Source organism: Leuresthes tenuis, unplaced genomic scaffold, assembly GCF_036924035.1.
Source record: "Leuresthes tenuis unplaced genomic scaffold, fLeuTen1.0.hap1 SCAF_21, whole genome shotgun sequence".
Lineage (NCBI taxonomy): Eukaryota > Metazoa > Chordata > Actinopteri > Atheriniformes > Atherinopsidae > Leuresthes > Leuresthes tenuis.
Genome location: NW_027325375.1, coordinates 27,742,416 through 27,756,960, shown reverse-complemented (window position 1 = coordinate 27,756,960; position 14,545 = coordinate 27,742,416). Strand labels below are relative to the sequence as shown.

Genomic DNA, 14,545 nt, shown 5'->3' with positions numbered 1-14,545 from the left:
TCAGAATTGCATCACTGTATTAAGTTAGCTCACTTATAAGGTTCATACAGGCCCGTTATCCTAAACTAGATTTATTTACTCATCCTAAGCAGCCTTCAAAACTCATTGAGTGAGCTGGTGACTCACATGATGTTAGAGGAATTTCTTTAGTTTGTTATTGGCTCCGAACTTCAATGAAACCTTATTTAAAAAAAAGCAGAGATTGTTGCATTATGGGAAGTGTAGGATCCAGTGTTCGGTGACTTAAAGTCCGGATCCCCTTAGTTTCTGTTGTTTTGATGACTATTGTTTCTTTTTCAGTCTGTCTCAAACTGTCTGGACTTTAGTACAATACGTAACTATTGTGTAATAGTAGTACAAGAGACACAAGCATCCCTGATTTAATTCTGCTATTAGATTTTTATCTCATTGTTATAAGAGGTTTGCCAGTTTTTTAACGGGTTATTTGATTCTCATATCATATTCATATAATCAGGCTGGGTATTGTCATGCATCCATCCATCTTCTATTCACACTTTTTTTTCCAATTCAGGGTTGCTGGGGGGCTGAGATCTATCCCAGCTGTCCTCTGGGGAAAGGTGGGGCTCAGCCCGGACATTTTGCCAGCCACCACAGAGACAAACGAGACAAACAACCGTGCCCACTCACTCCTGCAGTAAAATTAGAATCAGCAGCAACCTGACACGCATGTTTTTGGACGTTGGGAGGAAAGTTAGTAGACCTCTGAAGAGAACCCACACATACACGAGGAGAACATGCAAACTCCACACAGTAAAGGTCCCAGCTGAGATTCAAACCTGGAACCTCACTGCTGTGAGGTGACAATGCTAACTCAGTATTATCAGCTTTGAGAATTCTGTTTAAACACCAAATCCCTTCTTTCATATAACACTATTGTAACTATTCTGATCTAACAGCAGCTGTCACAGATCGATCTAATAACACTGCTTCTGTATTAGAAAGTCCTTTGCTCTGATTTTCCTGGTTTCATTAAAAGTTTATATCAATATAAAACACTCCTTTCGGTTGCTCACCAGTTATTATGAGATAAATATTAGTTATAATCAGAGTAAGCCTGTAGAAAATGACAGAAGTCATGGCGTATGAAAGATAGCTTTATTGCACAAGGTGTTAGAATGATCTTTTTAGTTTTTGCTTTCTTTTCATAGAAAATGTACCTTTGAACACAAGCAATTGCTGTAACAAGCAACTCAAACAAATGTTTGGGATACCCTCAACATTTTTTTCTTATTTTTTTTGTTTGTTTTTGATTTTCTGACATTTTTTCCATCGATTTTCCCTTTTTAGCAAGCATGCAATGACTCTTTTGAGGATGAACAAAATACAAAATAATGATAATAAAAAAAGTAAATAGGACAACTGACAACATCAAAAGACTTTAAAAAAAAGAATAAAAATTCAACAAATTAGTATCAAAAACATAAGGGGAAAGAAAAATGTTTTTTTTGTTGTTTTTTTTGCCCATTTCTGAAGTGAAACATCTTATTTTTGATGCTATTTCAATTTTGAAACTGGGGCATTCAACCCTGATGTGTCCCCTGATTTACTCTGACGAAAATAGCTCTTCATACAAAACTGTGTTTTATGTACAAGACTTAATCTATAAACAACACTGACAAAGGTAGAGATGATGGATCTAGTATGATTAGAGTGGTGAATTTTTACCGCAATTTAGCTGAATGGGGGAAATAACAGGAGCCGGAATGATTCAGGTTAACAGACCGACTCCAGTCCAGTATATACACAATACATTAGTAGTTTGTGTGACCAAAAGAGCTACAAGTCCCTGATTTCACTTGGTTGAACTAGTTTACGGCACAGGCCACATAGCTTTGTACTGTTTGACCCCAGGAAACAAAATTCTGACAAAACCCCGAATGTAATAAAGTGAACGTAATGAATCGAATTCAACGGACCAACTGATTTGCCTCCCCTAAACAAACAAACAAGCAAACAAAGCAAATGGACAAATAAATATAAACCACAAAACACCATCGTAAGAATGCTTGAAAAAAGCATTCACATAGGTTCTTGTGTTAATGTACAATAGCGCAAAATGGAGGGGTATGGAGATAAAGTGTGGGACATTTACAGTACTTCAGACAGGACAACAACAAAGATATAATTTCAGTGAACATTATATAATTTTCAAAACAGAACTCCCTGACATATAATATCTCTCGACATTAAATTATTCAACTTCATTCGCATCATGACTGGCATTCTTTCAGCTTGTTGTTGCATTTAATTTGAAGACCGAGTGGCACAGATGACTGAGAAGCAATTATATTTGTGTGACTGTTCGTCTGGCCATCCAGCCACAAACCTTAATACTGTAGCACAACTGAAGTCTGTGACCACTTTGCAGCAAACTTTCTTTTTATACTTTGCAGTATAAAAATTATTTGGGGATCCTCTGAGACGCTGATTTGGCCTCTGAATGTTATTGTATCTACCAACTCGGGCTCATGACAAGCTAAATAAAAAGTTAAAGAGCCCACATCCTCATGAGTAGACTCTAACAGCATCACAGACATCCTTGAAGGCCTTGTGTCATGATTGTTTCCACACAACCAAAAAGGCATTGCAACCCAGGGAAGTTGCCATGCTTTTCCCATCAAAACACAAGGCTAAGAAAAGGGCCTCTCTCTGTCCATACAAGGTCGAGGAACTCTTCTGTTAGCTGGCCTACATACAGTAACATGCAGAATATCCCGTATATATACACTTAACATTTTCTTTCCTCAGTCCAACCTTTTTAAAATTTATCTTTTTTAAATCTAATGATTGAGCGATTGTCTCATTCTTAAAATTTGACATTAACATTAAATTGTTGTAAATACTACCACATTATTGCAGTAGATACAATTCATACTTTGTCATAATTTCACTTAAATGTCAATAATATACCTACATAGAAATATATATGTAAATTCTTTATAATACCAAATATTCTCTATTTGTAATGTGAGAAATTACAGCTGGTTCATTGGGGTTGTAATGATTTGATTAAAGAGTTAGACACTGTTTAGATGCACAGTGATGTGTGGGGGAATATTGATGTGACAGAGAGTTTATCGATTATATAAGTAAACCTGAATCCTTATTCTTGGAATCACCATGAAAAGAGCATCTGCCAATAGCAATTTGGGACTTTAAGTGACACAAAGAGGGGGAGAGATACAGTAAGAACAGGGAGCTTAAGTGGAAGTCTTGCAAACTGACAATAATAAACTATGAAGGACAGTACGTGTGTGTGTGTGTTTATGAGAGACAGGATGGTCACACAGCTTCATACTGGCTATTGGAGTCTTCATCATCATGAACACAGACCTTTTAGCTCCTCGGCCATAGTCAGTATTCCCAAATCATCACAGAAATCACTCCACGTTTTTTTGCCGTGCATCTCCTGCAAGAATTGAGTGGAGCTGAGCACCAGCCGGCAGGAACTGTTAGTTGGAGTTAGTAGTCTTTTTATAAGAGTCCCACGTGAATATGAAAAGTAGGGTTAGCTGGGTCTCTGTCTGGGGGAACACCTTTCCCAAGGAGAATTAGACAGGAAGCTGGGCAGTTCACCATTAGTTTGGTTTAAAGAAAGATGGCTGCATGCCCATTCTGGCCCAGACTGATGATTACCAGAGTGGGACCGCAGTGCGAGTTTGTGCATGGGAATGGACTACACCAGTGTGTATGACTTGGAGTAGGCCCCCACACTCTGTTTCTGCAGTCTCCCCAGTGCAGAGGAGCTGCTCTCGAGCAGCGAGTCTCTGGAGCCCCCCACCTTGTTACTGTTGGTGGGATTGCTGCTCGTGCTGGAAGTGGAAGCCGTTGCTGCATTGTTGGAGCTGGGCATGGTGAGAGTCCTCTGGGGCAAGGTGGCAGTGCCCGAGCTTGAACCCAGGCTGCCCAGCCCAGAATGGCCCAGTGTCAGGGCCTGCTGCTTGGCAGGGTCTAGAGTCTTATGACGGCCCTGGGTATGATATGCCCGCTGCGTGAGGCTGCGAATCGAGGCTTCCCGTGGCGGCACCGCTGGGCATGGGTCATGCAGCTCCCCTTGCTTTCGGAAGAATGGATCTGTCTTCATGTAAAGGGGGAGGTTGCAGAATTCACCTTGGAGGGGAAATAGAAAAGTCGTGATCATAAAACTTGAAATGAACGTTATATTTAGGTAATTTTGACTGCTTGCTGACCTAATGGTTTTTATTTGATTCTTTACATATTGAGAGGAAGAAGTATCAGCCAAAAATACTTTGCTTCTTTGTGTTTTTTAAAGTCTGTCTATCTTACTGTGTGCTGGTTATCAGTTATCAGTGGCATAAAGTTCAGTTAAGATCGTTCATGGTTTTAGATGTGCTTATAGCAGTGTGTGAAAAACTAAGGACACCTATACTGCTTCCATAGGGACAGGAGAGGAAGTAGCAGCCATGTGCTGCAAACCTCAATGAACTGCAGCAATGTTCAAATTTACTCCACAACAATGTCAGAGACTGATAACTTCATAGAGAAAATAATACTTAGTTAAGTTATTGCTGCTACAGGTGGTTCTGCAGCATATTGAATCATACTGTTATTTAGTTTTTCATATAAAGCTTCTGCATTCTGGCTTAGGTTTTGCTTAATAAGTAGTGTCTTATGTAACTGACTGTCTGCAGTGTATGTGGGATGTTTTATATGTAATGAGATGTAATATTACATGTGGAATGAGCGCAAATCAAAACAAATCAAAAGATCAGTTATTATCAAAGATGCTAAATCAAATGCAAGGAGGTGGCTCTCATCTTTCATATGGAACTTACTTTTGTTAGCTCGGTGGGGAATGGGCACAGCCACATTTTTACCGCGGTCGTAATCCTGCGGTTTGGGTGGCGAGGCGGTGAAGCGGCAGATGCCAGGTTCAGACGGCGTGCTGAGGGAGGTCATGCTGTCTGCTGGGTCGTTGGTTCCTGTGGTCATTTGGTCAGATGAGCTGTCGGAGATGAAACACTCTGTGATGGTGAACTTGGCGTGCTGCAGGTGCTCCTCCAGCTTGGCGTGCTCGTAGGCTCTGGCCAGCTCCTCGTAGGTGGAGGAGGCGCTCTCTGTTGACACCATGCTGTTCCGACCCTTATCTAAAAAACAAATTAGATTGTGGAAACAGATTTCCTCAGATGATTTCAGAATCTGAAAGATTCAGGCACAGATTTCTTTCTTTGTTGCTGAAAACAGCTGACATATCTTGAATAAAAAGGTAATGTTACAGTTACAGATGCAGTGACTTCTTTCACCATCCCTTCATTTAATAATTTGATGGTGCATCTCATGCAGGTCAGTACTTTAATGCTTCTAAATAGAGCTTAGTTTTGATCAACCTAAATTAATCCATTTTTGCCTAAGAAGCTACTTCATATCCATCTAAAGTAGGAACATGAAAACACTTTTGTCAGTGGAACAGGCTGGGATCAACTCACCTGTGTCTTGGGAGAGGCTTGCGCTGTAGCTGTCACTCTCTGTGGCGGTGATGCCATGAGAGCCCATTGTTCGCCAGTCCGAGGTCAGAGTTCGTGCTGAGGCCGTCGACTGGCTCTGACTTGGCCGGCTCAGAGTCCACTGGCTGGAGTATCTGTTCCTGGAGCTGTGAGCTGATTTGATGCTCTTCCTGGACACAGGGTCTAAGAGAGGTTGCAGAAATCAGATAACAGCTTTGGTATTAGAGGTGATTTTTCCATGTTGAAACTGTCAAGAAGCTTATATTCAGATTTAGCTGTTCACCCATTTTCACGTCACTTTGACATTCATTATGAAAATTTACGAGTAAAACACACTCACTTGTGCCAGGGCGGATGTCTGACATGTCAATCAGAGGTCCTGAATTCTGGATAAGGGCTTGGTGATGCAGAGACACTCCTGTGCAGAAGTTCTGTGGATTCACTGACTGGCTGAACTCTGTGTCTGTCACCGGCACTGCTGCCTTGTCCTCTCCTGTTGCAAGCAAATATGAGGAAATACACCATTAACATACGCATGCCACAAATATTCTAATAAAGACTGACAGTTATAGTCGATGTACTGTGACATGCCTATCTGCTTGATGCCTTCCTTGTCCTCAATGAGTAGCTGAACACGGGGGATGTCAATATGGAGCCTTGGTCCTTGAGGAGGCCCCTTCACAGGTGTGTCTACACTGCGATTGTTCTTGCTACATACACACAAACACACACACAGATTAGACAAATAAATCTGATGTCCCCTTTGTGGCATTTAAAAAAATCATGAGGCTGGAAGTTATGCAGTAGTTATAAAAGATACAACTGGCAGTCACTTACCTAATAAGCATCTCCGCCAGGCTTTTAGCATCTGCAGGAAGACAATATCTTAATTAGATTATAGCTGGCTGGGAGGATTACATTTCCAACTTGTCATTCCATAGGTTATTCATCAAATAAAACTTTATTGATTTCCCTCTCACCGCTCCTTTTCTTTCTCTCACCTCTGAGCCGTTTGAGCCTCTTTTCCTTGCGTTTCTTGCGGATAATGAAAAGTAAAGCAACTCCCAGAGTAACCAGGATGACAGGGGAGCCGATGGAGAACAGCTTCTTTACATCATCGCCCTCTCCACGGGCTGATTTAATGGGAGGGATTGTACCTGGTAAGTGTTGGGAGAAGAAAAGTGATAAAAGTCAGTCACAATGGAAGAGATAAGAGAAGAAAGACCACAAAAAAAAAGTGTACACTCACTGCCATCGTAGTCGGTAGTAGCAAACTGGGAGCTCTGGTTGCCGCAGCCAGCACTGTTGCAGGCCTTCATTTTGAGCTCGTACCAGGTGGCCTCTCGCAGCTCGCTGAGGAATAACTGAGTGGTAGAGTTGGCCTTGAGGCTTTGCCAGGCCCAGGTGCCTTTGGGTCTGAAGTCCAGCATCAGGTCAGTGATAGGGCAGCCACCACTGGTCCAGCCCTGAAGGTTGAGTCCTGCATGAGTGGAGTTGATGTGGGTCAGCAGCGGCTGGTCTTTGTTGAAAACTGGTTCTGGAAACGAAAAAGATATAGGACAATAGGTTTGAAGGTGAGTGACAAAAAGGCGATACAGTAACCAGTTATATATGATCTGTTAATAATATAATGTCTAAGATGGACATTGTAACTATGAGCATTATAAACTGCTTTCCCTAATATAAGAGCAAAAAAATACAAATAAAATATACTGTGAGAAAACAGAAAAAAACAAATCAGCTCGTAAAAGTTTTTATATTGTTTTATAATATCGTTATAATATTTCTATTCTACTTATTTTTTGCATTTATTTACTTTACTATTCTTTTATATGTATAATAGTTTTGCATGTTTAAACTATGCAAAACTATGTGAAGATTACATGTTTTCATTGCCAATAACCAATAATTTTACAGCAAAAAAATCATTAGTCAATTTAAAGATATTAATTAGATATCAAATCCAGCTATGTGATTTTCCAAACCCATTTTAAGCAAGTCAAAGGGATTTGTTCCTCATACATCTAAAACAAGAAACTGCCTCCACTCCTCACCTCTTCCATGTGTCTTCGCCTCAATGATCTCACTGATGCGCCCTGAGCCCACACTGTTCTTGGCAGCCAATTTGACTTTATACCAAGTTCCACAGCGAAGATTGTCCAACCTGAAGGAACGTTCGCTGGAGCTGATGAACACGTCCCTCCATTCCTCTGTATTATCCACAGAATACTGCAGCACAAATCCTGCATTCACACAGAACAATGTGATGTCAAACACAAGCAGTCAGACGTACATCACTGACAGCTCCTGGCTGAAGCTGCATCTGTTGGACACCAGGGGGCAGCGAATAGCTATGATTAGCTTCTGTCAGCTCAAGTTTGACTTCTTTTTAGACAAAAAGACAAGCTTATTGAACAACTGTAAAAGTACAACTGGCAGCTAGAGGGCGAGGCACGCTGAGAAGAATCAGAAAAAAAAAGAGAATAAGAGTCAGATAATACTCTTGATGGTCAATGGTGTTTGTTCCTGCTTCAGCAGTGGGGTGGGCATGGATATCTCTGCTCATCTAAAGGTTAGACAGTAGAATACCTCTGATTGAGCTTCCGCCGTTGTCTCCAGGGATCCAAGCCAAGGTGATGGAGGAAGTGGAGGTGGTGGAGACAGTCAGTCGAGGCTGGTCAGGAGGAACTGGATGTGCAACACAAAGAAAGTGAGTCACCAATAGAGCGGAAACACCTCAAAGCCAACGTGTTTGTCACTCATTTAAAGCAGCTTCTTCTTACCTTGCACCACGAGATTTACTATGATGGTGTCAAAGCCTAGTGTATTAGTGGCTGTACAGGTGTAGTACCCAGAATCCTCTGCCTTGACCGAACGCAGCATCAGTGTGCCATTGGATAAGATCTGCCGCTGACTGTCGGCTGTCACAGGAATGGCAGAGTCCTCACTGATAAAGCCAAACATAGGTTACACAGTTAGTAGTCTGAAGTAAATTGAGTTATTCTAATCTGTGTTTACCTCCAGAAGCAACAGCATCTGTCTGAGTGAGTCATGTCTCTGACATACAAATGCTATATGATGCGCTCTGACCTGTCTTTGGTCCATTTAATCGTGGGTGCCGGCTCTCCCACTGAGCTGCAGGGCAGACGCACTTCCTTCATCCAGGGTGTGGTTACTGTTCCCCCAAAGGACAGGATCTTAGCTGGTACTGAACACAGACACAAAGTACTGAACAGTGAACTTAGATCTTTGACTTATATGCTTACACTCAAATAATGGTCAAGGTGTCTTTTTTCATATTTTTGCTCATCTGTCAGTGTCTGGTGTTTGCTGTATGAGTGGCCTACTTTGTCTGAGGGGAAAGGCCATTATCTAGTGCTGAAGGAATAAAAAGCTGTAGCAGAGGATTTTAATGTAGCCCCTCCTCCAACCTCTTAGTTTCACTCTATCTTTACTCTATAGATCCTCCTCTCTATTGATTCTGGCCTGCTATCGCTCTCCCTAGGGGTCATTTTACTAGATAGGCTCTGTTCATCACCACATAATTAACAACAGCGTTTCTTGCAACATAGCCACAACACAATCAATACTACGCCTGTCAGTCAATAGCACTGAGTGCAGACAGAAAGAAGTGGGGAGAGGGATGGATGAAAGCGATCTGTGTTGAGGAGATCATGTTACCGGTTCACAGCCGTCTTTAGAGCGCTGTCCCTCATAACCTTTGCACAAATCTCTTTACCCTTCTCCTCCCCTGCAGGCTCACCCAGAGGACCCACCTTTCCCAGCAGGCTCCACTGTGACCTTTGCGCTGATGTTGCCTCGGCCAGCAGTTGTCACGGCGGCAGCCCAGATGTGGTACTGCTTACCACGGGTAAGGTGCGTGATACGGTAGAAGAGCATCTCCGGATTGGCCTCGTACTCGCTGGGCGCCTTGGAAAGAGAGCACGCCATGTCATGTTAGCAAGCTCTGATAACACAGTAACAAGACAGGCTTAGTGGCAGCTTGGGTGCAAATAAAAAAAAACTTACATTCAGAAATGTTACAGAAAGTTATAGAAATGTGAATAAAAAGTATCAATATGTGCATGTCCATGAGAAAGGCCTACATTCTGGCAGCTGTTCACAGACATGTCGGTCTCCGGAAACAATTCAAAACTTCAAACCACACTCTTATTGTAGTCCTGCCCTGCACCCATGAAGGGAAATCTTTCATCTTTTGCAAAAGTTTGCAAAAACACTTTTGTCTTCTTAAAAGCCCAACATGATACTGATATAGTGTGCAGTATAAGTGTGTCAACTGCCTTGTGAAATGGTACGTAAGTGACACCAAAAGGGTTCTTTTTCTATGTATTTATGTGTTACCACCTCTATTTATTGGCATTTATGATATAAATGTAAATAATTATTATATTCACAAACAGAGATGAGCCATTTATTCATAGATTGCTCTATGAATTGAAAGTTTGAACTATTTCATAAACATGGTAGCTCCGATGTTTGTTAGCATTAAACCTTTAGCCACTAGGCAATATTCTGAGACTCCCACCTTAAACACATGCTCAAATTCAATCAGAAACTGCCCCACAACTGAATGGCCAAACAGAACAGACAGGGACTTTATAGTTTATAGTGAATTCTTAAATGCAGGAAATCTCCTTATACTTCCAACCAACCCCAAGTGAGATATCCAATCTATAAACAGTAAATTACAGAGAGAGTTGCAATGAGTCAGTGATAATAATGATAATAATAAGTGTGCTCTCTTCATTCTATCATACATATGTTGGAACAAGAAACTATAAGAACATCTTAGGCCTCAGTAGTGGTTTAAGCTGTTATTATTTTTCCTGTGTTGTATTTCCTTCAGTCACATCTTTGAGAAGCCACATTTCCACCTACATTCAGAAAAAAGCCAGTGTGTGCACATAAACACTGTTGTATCTCAAGATGATCCTTTTTCTATCTCTTTAATCTGTTCATCTCTGTGTTCATCTTTCACCATTTGCTTTTCCTGCTTTTTGCGCTTTCCCTCCCTGTGTTGCTCAGTGAAGAGGAGAGGATGGAGGGACAGAGGGGGGAGGATGTGTGTGTGTGTGGAGGGGGTTCGAACATTCCTCCAGCATCGTGGTGGTGTTGTGGTGATCCAGGGAGCGATACAGGGAGATAATGAAAAGACGGACAAAAGCACTCTCATCTCGATGTGACTGATATCCTCCGTTGCTCCTCCCTACCACCCAGCTTGTCTCCCTCATCCCTCTCTTTTTCTACCGTCTCCCCTTGGTGAATCCCTTCCTCTAATGGTGTGTCTCTTTTTCTCTCCCAACCTCCTTTCCCCCTCCCTCCCTCTTTCCTTCCCTACCTCCCTTCTCTACCCGTGCTCATTTACATGGCACTCATGCACAGGAAGGGACGAGTGTTTGTGAATAATAAGAAAGTGAGATTCTTTCCTTATATCAGACTTCACCGTGTGCTTAGTGTTTGTGTGCATATGATCTAACCAAAATTGAAATGCTCTGCGTATGTTTATAAATAGAAAATGTTGAAATGTGATGTCTGTGAGTGTTTGCGTTTCTGATGCGGCAGTGTGCATGTGTGAGCTTGTTCTCGGCCTCATTTGCATATCTACGTCTCATCACGTTGCCAAGACAACCTCATCTGTTCATCTGGGAGGGCAGGAAATAAAGCAATGGTGCAAACACAGTGAAAGAGAGACATGAGCAAAGATGCGCACACACACACAGGTTCAATTAATGATAGTGGTTACAGATGAATTATTTTCATTTGGAGGTTGTTGGTCTTTTGATACTCAAGCACCCAAAACATTTTTTACTGACCCCTCATGAGTTGCACACACACTCACCGGCTGGCCAGATCCTGGACTGGAGCAGTAGATGGTGTACTTGCGGATAACCCCATTCGGTTTCAGAGGAGGTAACCAGGACACCACCACACTACTCGGAGAGGAAGGAACTGCTTTGATGCCAGCTGGTGGACCAGGCACTAGAGAAAACACATAGCAACATCAGCACATGCAGCCATGCATATACAGTCTGTGCATGTGTGCGCGTGTGTGTGTGTGTGTGTGTGTGTGTGTGTGTGTGTGTGCGTCTTAATGCACACGTATTGGGTGTTGGATGCCTGTTAAAGTGAGCAGGCTTGTTTGCAGATTGGTAGTCTTATCCTGCACTAAGCCGCTCTGGGAGGACTTGGAAGAACTCCCTTTGGGTGGATGGCAGTGACATATGTTCATTCAGACATTGGTCAGCAATTCTGACTCTGTGACACCCAGCATTCTCTAAACTCTCAAACCCACAAACAGATTAGACTATTAGATTATTGGTGTCTGATCCTCTGTGAGCCACTTCAGCTTTACACTAGACACCACTTAATACTTTGATTACAAGATAATGGCACAAGAGGGGTTTAAGAAAGGATTCACATACTTAACAAAAACACATCAGGACACTAGATACTGTGAAAGGAGAACAAAAATGCTTTTGTCACATAGGTCGTACTGTATAGTGCCCAACCTATCAAGCCTATTCAATCCCCACCATAAATATAACTCATGCCTGACAGTGGGCCTCATCTGGGGTCCACAGAAGGACCATTCCACAGTGTAAGGCCCAGCCCTCAAAATCCATCCCACAGTTCTTCTTTTTATTCTTTCTGGGGCCCCCTGATCCAGTCATTCAGCCAGCCTATTGCCCTTGACTCCTCCACACAACACATGACATAAACAGGCATGAGAACAACTTAATGTGGAAAGGAGAGATGTAACAAGAGAGGCTTTAAACGAGGGAGGTAGGGATGGTATGTGCAGTTCCTGGGGGAGTGATGATGGCGGTCGCGAAGAGGAGCAGAGGAGGCAGTCATCATTATCATAACTGGACCGCCATGTCAAAGTAGGAGTGGCAGTGAGAAAGGGGGGTAAGTCCCATCTGGTGCCCAAAATCTGCCCCGGACTGCAGGCAGACAGACAGTCTGCTGCACAGCCCGGCCCGAGTGATGAGGAGGAGGAAAGGCACAATGGTGCAACAGGATATTGTGTCAAACCAAACAAAACACCAAAACAAATTAGAATACAAACCAAGCAATCTAGCTTAAATGATCCCCCCCAAAAAAATCTTGGCCATGATATTTCTATATTATTTTTGACACCTTGTATATTGTCAGCCAAGACTAGAGTTTGTCATCCCCTTTTTATCTTTCCATCTTCAACACCCCTCCTCCTCCTTCATAAAGAGACATTGATCTGGCTGTAATCCCGCCTCCAATGGTGTAAGCACAAAATTAATTCTCTCTAATCCACGAGGAGTTAATCTCTACGCCTATGGCAAGAAGGCTGGTGGAGACGATACAGGCCCTGGCTGATGAGTGACTCCTGCTATACGGTCTGAGAGAGAGCACACCCCCTCCTACATCTCCCCCAGAGTCTCCCGCCAGCCCTCCCTTATCCCTGAGCCGTAGACCCAAAGCCTCTTAATTCTCATTAGCAGTGCTAATGGAGCCTCCCAACATAAATTAGCTTTTGTCATGGATTGGAGAAGCAACCAGGCCCCCTTTTTTATCTGCCACCCATTCACAAACTCTTTACAATGAGCGCACTTTTCTGCACTTTTGGAGAAACAGATTAGAAATTGTATACTCACGATCCTCGCGGGTTTGGATATACAGGACGTTGCTGCGGACCCCATCTCCAGCTTGTGTGTAGGCCAGCACCTGGACGCTGTAGTTAGTGAACTTCTCAAGCCCTCGCAGCTCCACCTGTTCACGTGTGGTGGTGATATTCTGCATCTCTCCCCATTCTGAGGGAGAACAGGAAGGGAAAACTCTTTTTCACCCAGACCAAATCTCTCTCTGGTGAGATACATCCATGTGCAACTAAACTGCATGCTAAATGTGTTTTGAAAAGCAATGAGGTAACTTCCTGGATCACAAAAATTCCAAATTTTCACCAGATTAACTATAACCTGAGAAAGGTTTATATCTGTTCTGTAATAAACCTGAGAACATGTTGTGGATTTGTAAAAACTCAATGATTATGATTTGAAAAAGGTAATCTGGGTATTCTTACACAATTTCTTTAGCAAATGCTTGTTAGTTGTACAAAAACTGAATTTTTGGAGGACAAGATTGCATAAAACTACACAAACACTAAACTGTTACACTTTAATCTCACCAGTCTGACATAAACATGGACAGCTTCAAAGATACAGTACAAAGAAACAGGAAGTGCATTATGAGAAAGGTGCGGACAGACAACACATTCTGATTCATGACACTAACAGAGAGGCAGGTGAGTGTGAGGGTGGGTTGGTGAATTTTAGAATGAGATAGGTGATAATTACTCTGCATTGGCCACTGGGCCTGGCCCCCACAGCACCCACCTCCGTCAGGGAAGAGGGACCAAAACACGACCCGGTAGCCTTTCAGCACACCGTGCAGTGTCAGCCGTGGAGGCTCTGCCCATGTGATCACCGCCTCGTCCGATGTCACCGAGATTGCTCTCACGTTCTGTGGGGGCTCGCTGGGCACTGAAGAGATCAGAGGGAGGGTGTTAGTGGTGCACTGTCAAATCGAAGAGCACTGGGGTTATTTTCATGGTTCCTACTTTTAATAAAACCCTTGTTGCTGCTAAGAAGACCTGTTGGAACTGGCTAAGCTTGAAACTCTGGTAAGTGATAATAAATCAAAAACCACAAACAACAGACAATATCTGCTAATATGAATCAGTCAAATAAACTCAAATTAGCTCAGAATTGCTACAGCTTTTAGAGTGGAGAGGAGAAGTGGTGGAGATTTGAAGGAGGGGAGGAAGAGCAATGAGAGCAACATGAATAGTAAAACAGCAACATCTGAGGGGTTAAAATGCAAATGAAGGGAGTAAGAGCAGAAATATGGAGGATAAAATCTTAAGGAAGACAATGTTCATCTTTAATCCCATGGCACTTGTGAGGGCAGCTTCACACTACATGCTTGGCCAATTACCATCACTTAGGCTGTCTATCGTGACCCTCCACTCAGAAAGGAAGGGACCATAGAGAAGTGACCGTTCA

General features: G+C 42.6%; 1 protein-coding gene across 1 annotated transcript in view; it reads right to left on the bottom strand.

The window, feature by feature from the left end:
* Positions 1–1,119: 1,119 nt before the first annotated feature.
* Positions 1,120–14,545, bottom strand: part of LOC140279539 (cell adhesion molecule DSCAML1-like) — a 52,268-nt gene continuing 38,842 nt past the window's right edge. Inside the window, exons 18-33 of the mRNA XM_072374692.1 lie at positions 13,838–14,023; positions 13,139–13,294; positions 11,347–11,486; positions 9,263–9,416; positions 8,577–8,694; positions 8,270–8,433; positions 8,076–8,174; positions 7,541–7,729; positions 6,736–7,023; positions 6,488–6,643; positions 6,324–6,354; positions 6,078–6,196; positions 5,827–5,979; positions 5,469–5,669; positions 4,818–5,129; positions 1,120–4,131 (exon numbers count right to left, since the gene is read on the bottom strand). Of these exons, the coding sequence (XP_072230793.1) occupies positions 3,698–4,131; positions 4,818–5,129; positions 5,469–5,669; positions 5,827–5,979; positions 6,078–6,196; positions 6,324–6,354; positions 6,488–6,643; positions 6,736–7,023; positions 7,541–7,729; positions 8,076–8,174; positions 8,270–8,433; positions 8,577–8,694; positions 9,263–9,416; positions 11,347–11,486; positions 13,139–13,294; positions 13,838–14,023 (2,900 nt within the window). The 3' untranslated portion in view covers positions 1,120–3,697. The remainder of the gene's footprint in view (positions 4,132–4,817; positions 5,130–5,468; positions 5,670–5,826; positions 5,980–6,077; positions 6,197–6,323; positions 6,355–6,487; positions 6,644–6,735; positions 7,024–7,540; positions 7,730–8,075; positions 8,175–8,269; positions 8,434–8,576; positions 8,695–9,262; positions 9,417–11,346; positions 11,487–13,138; positions 13,295–13,837; positions 14,024–14,545) is intronic.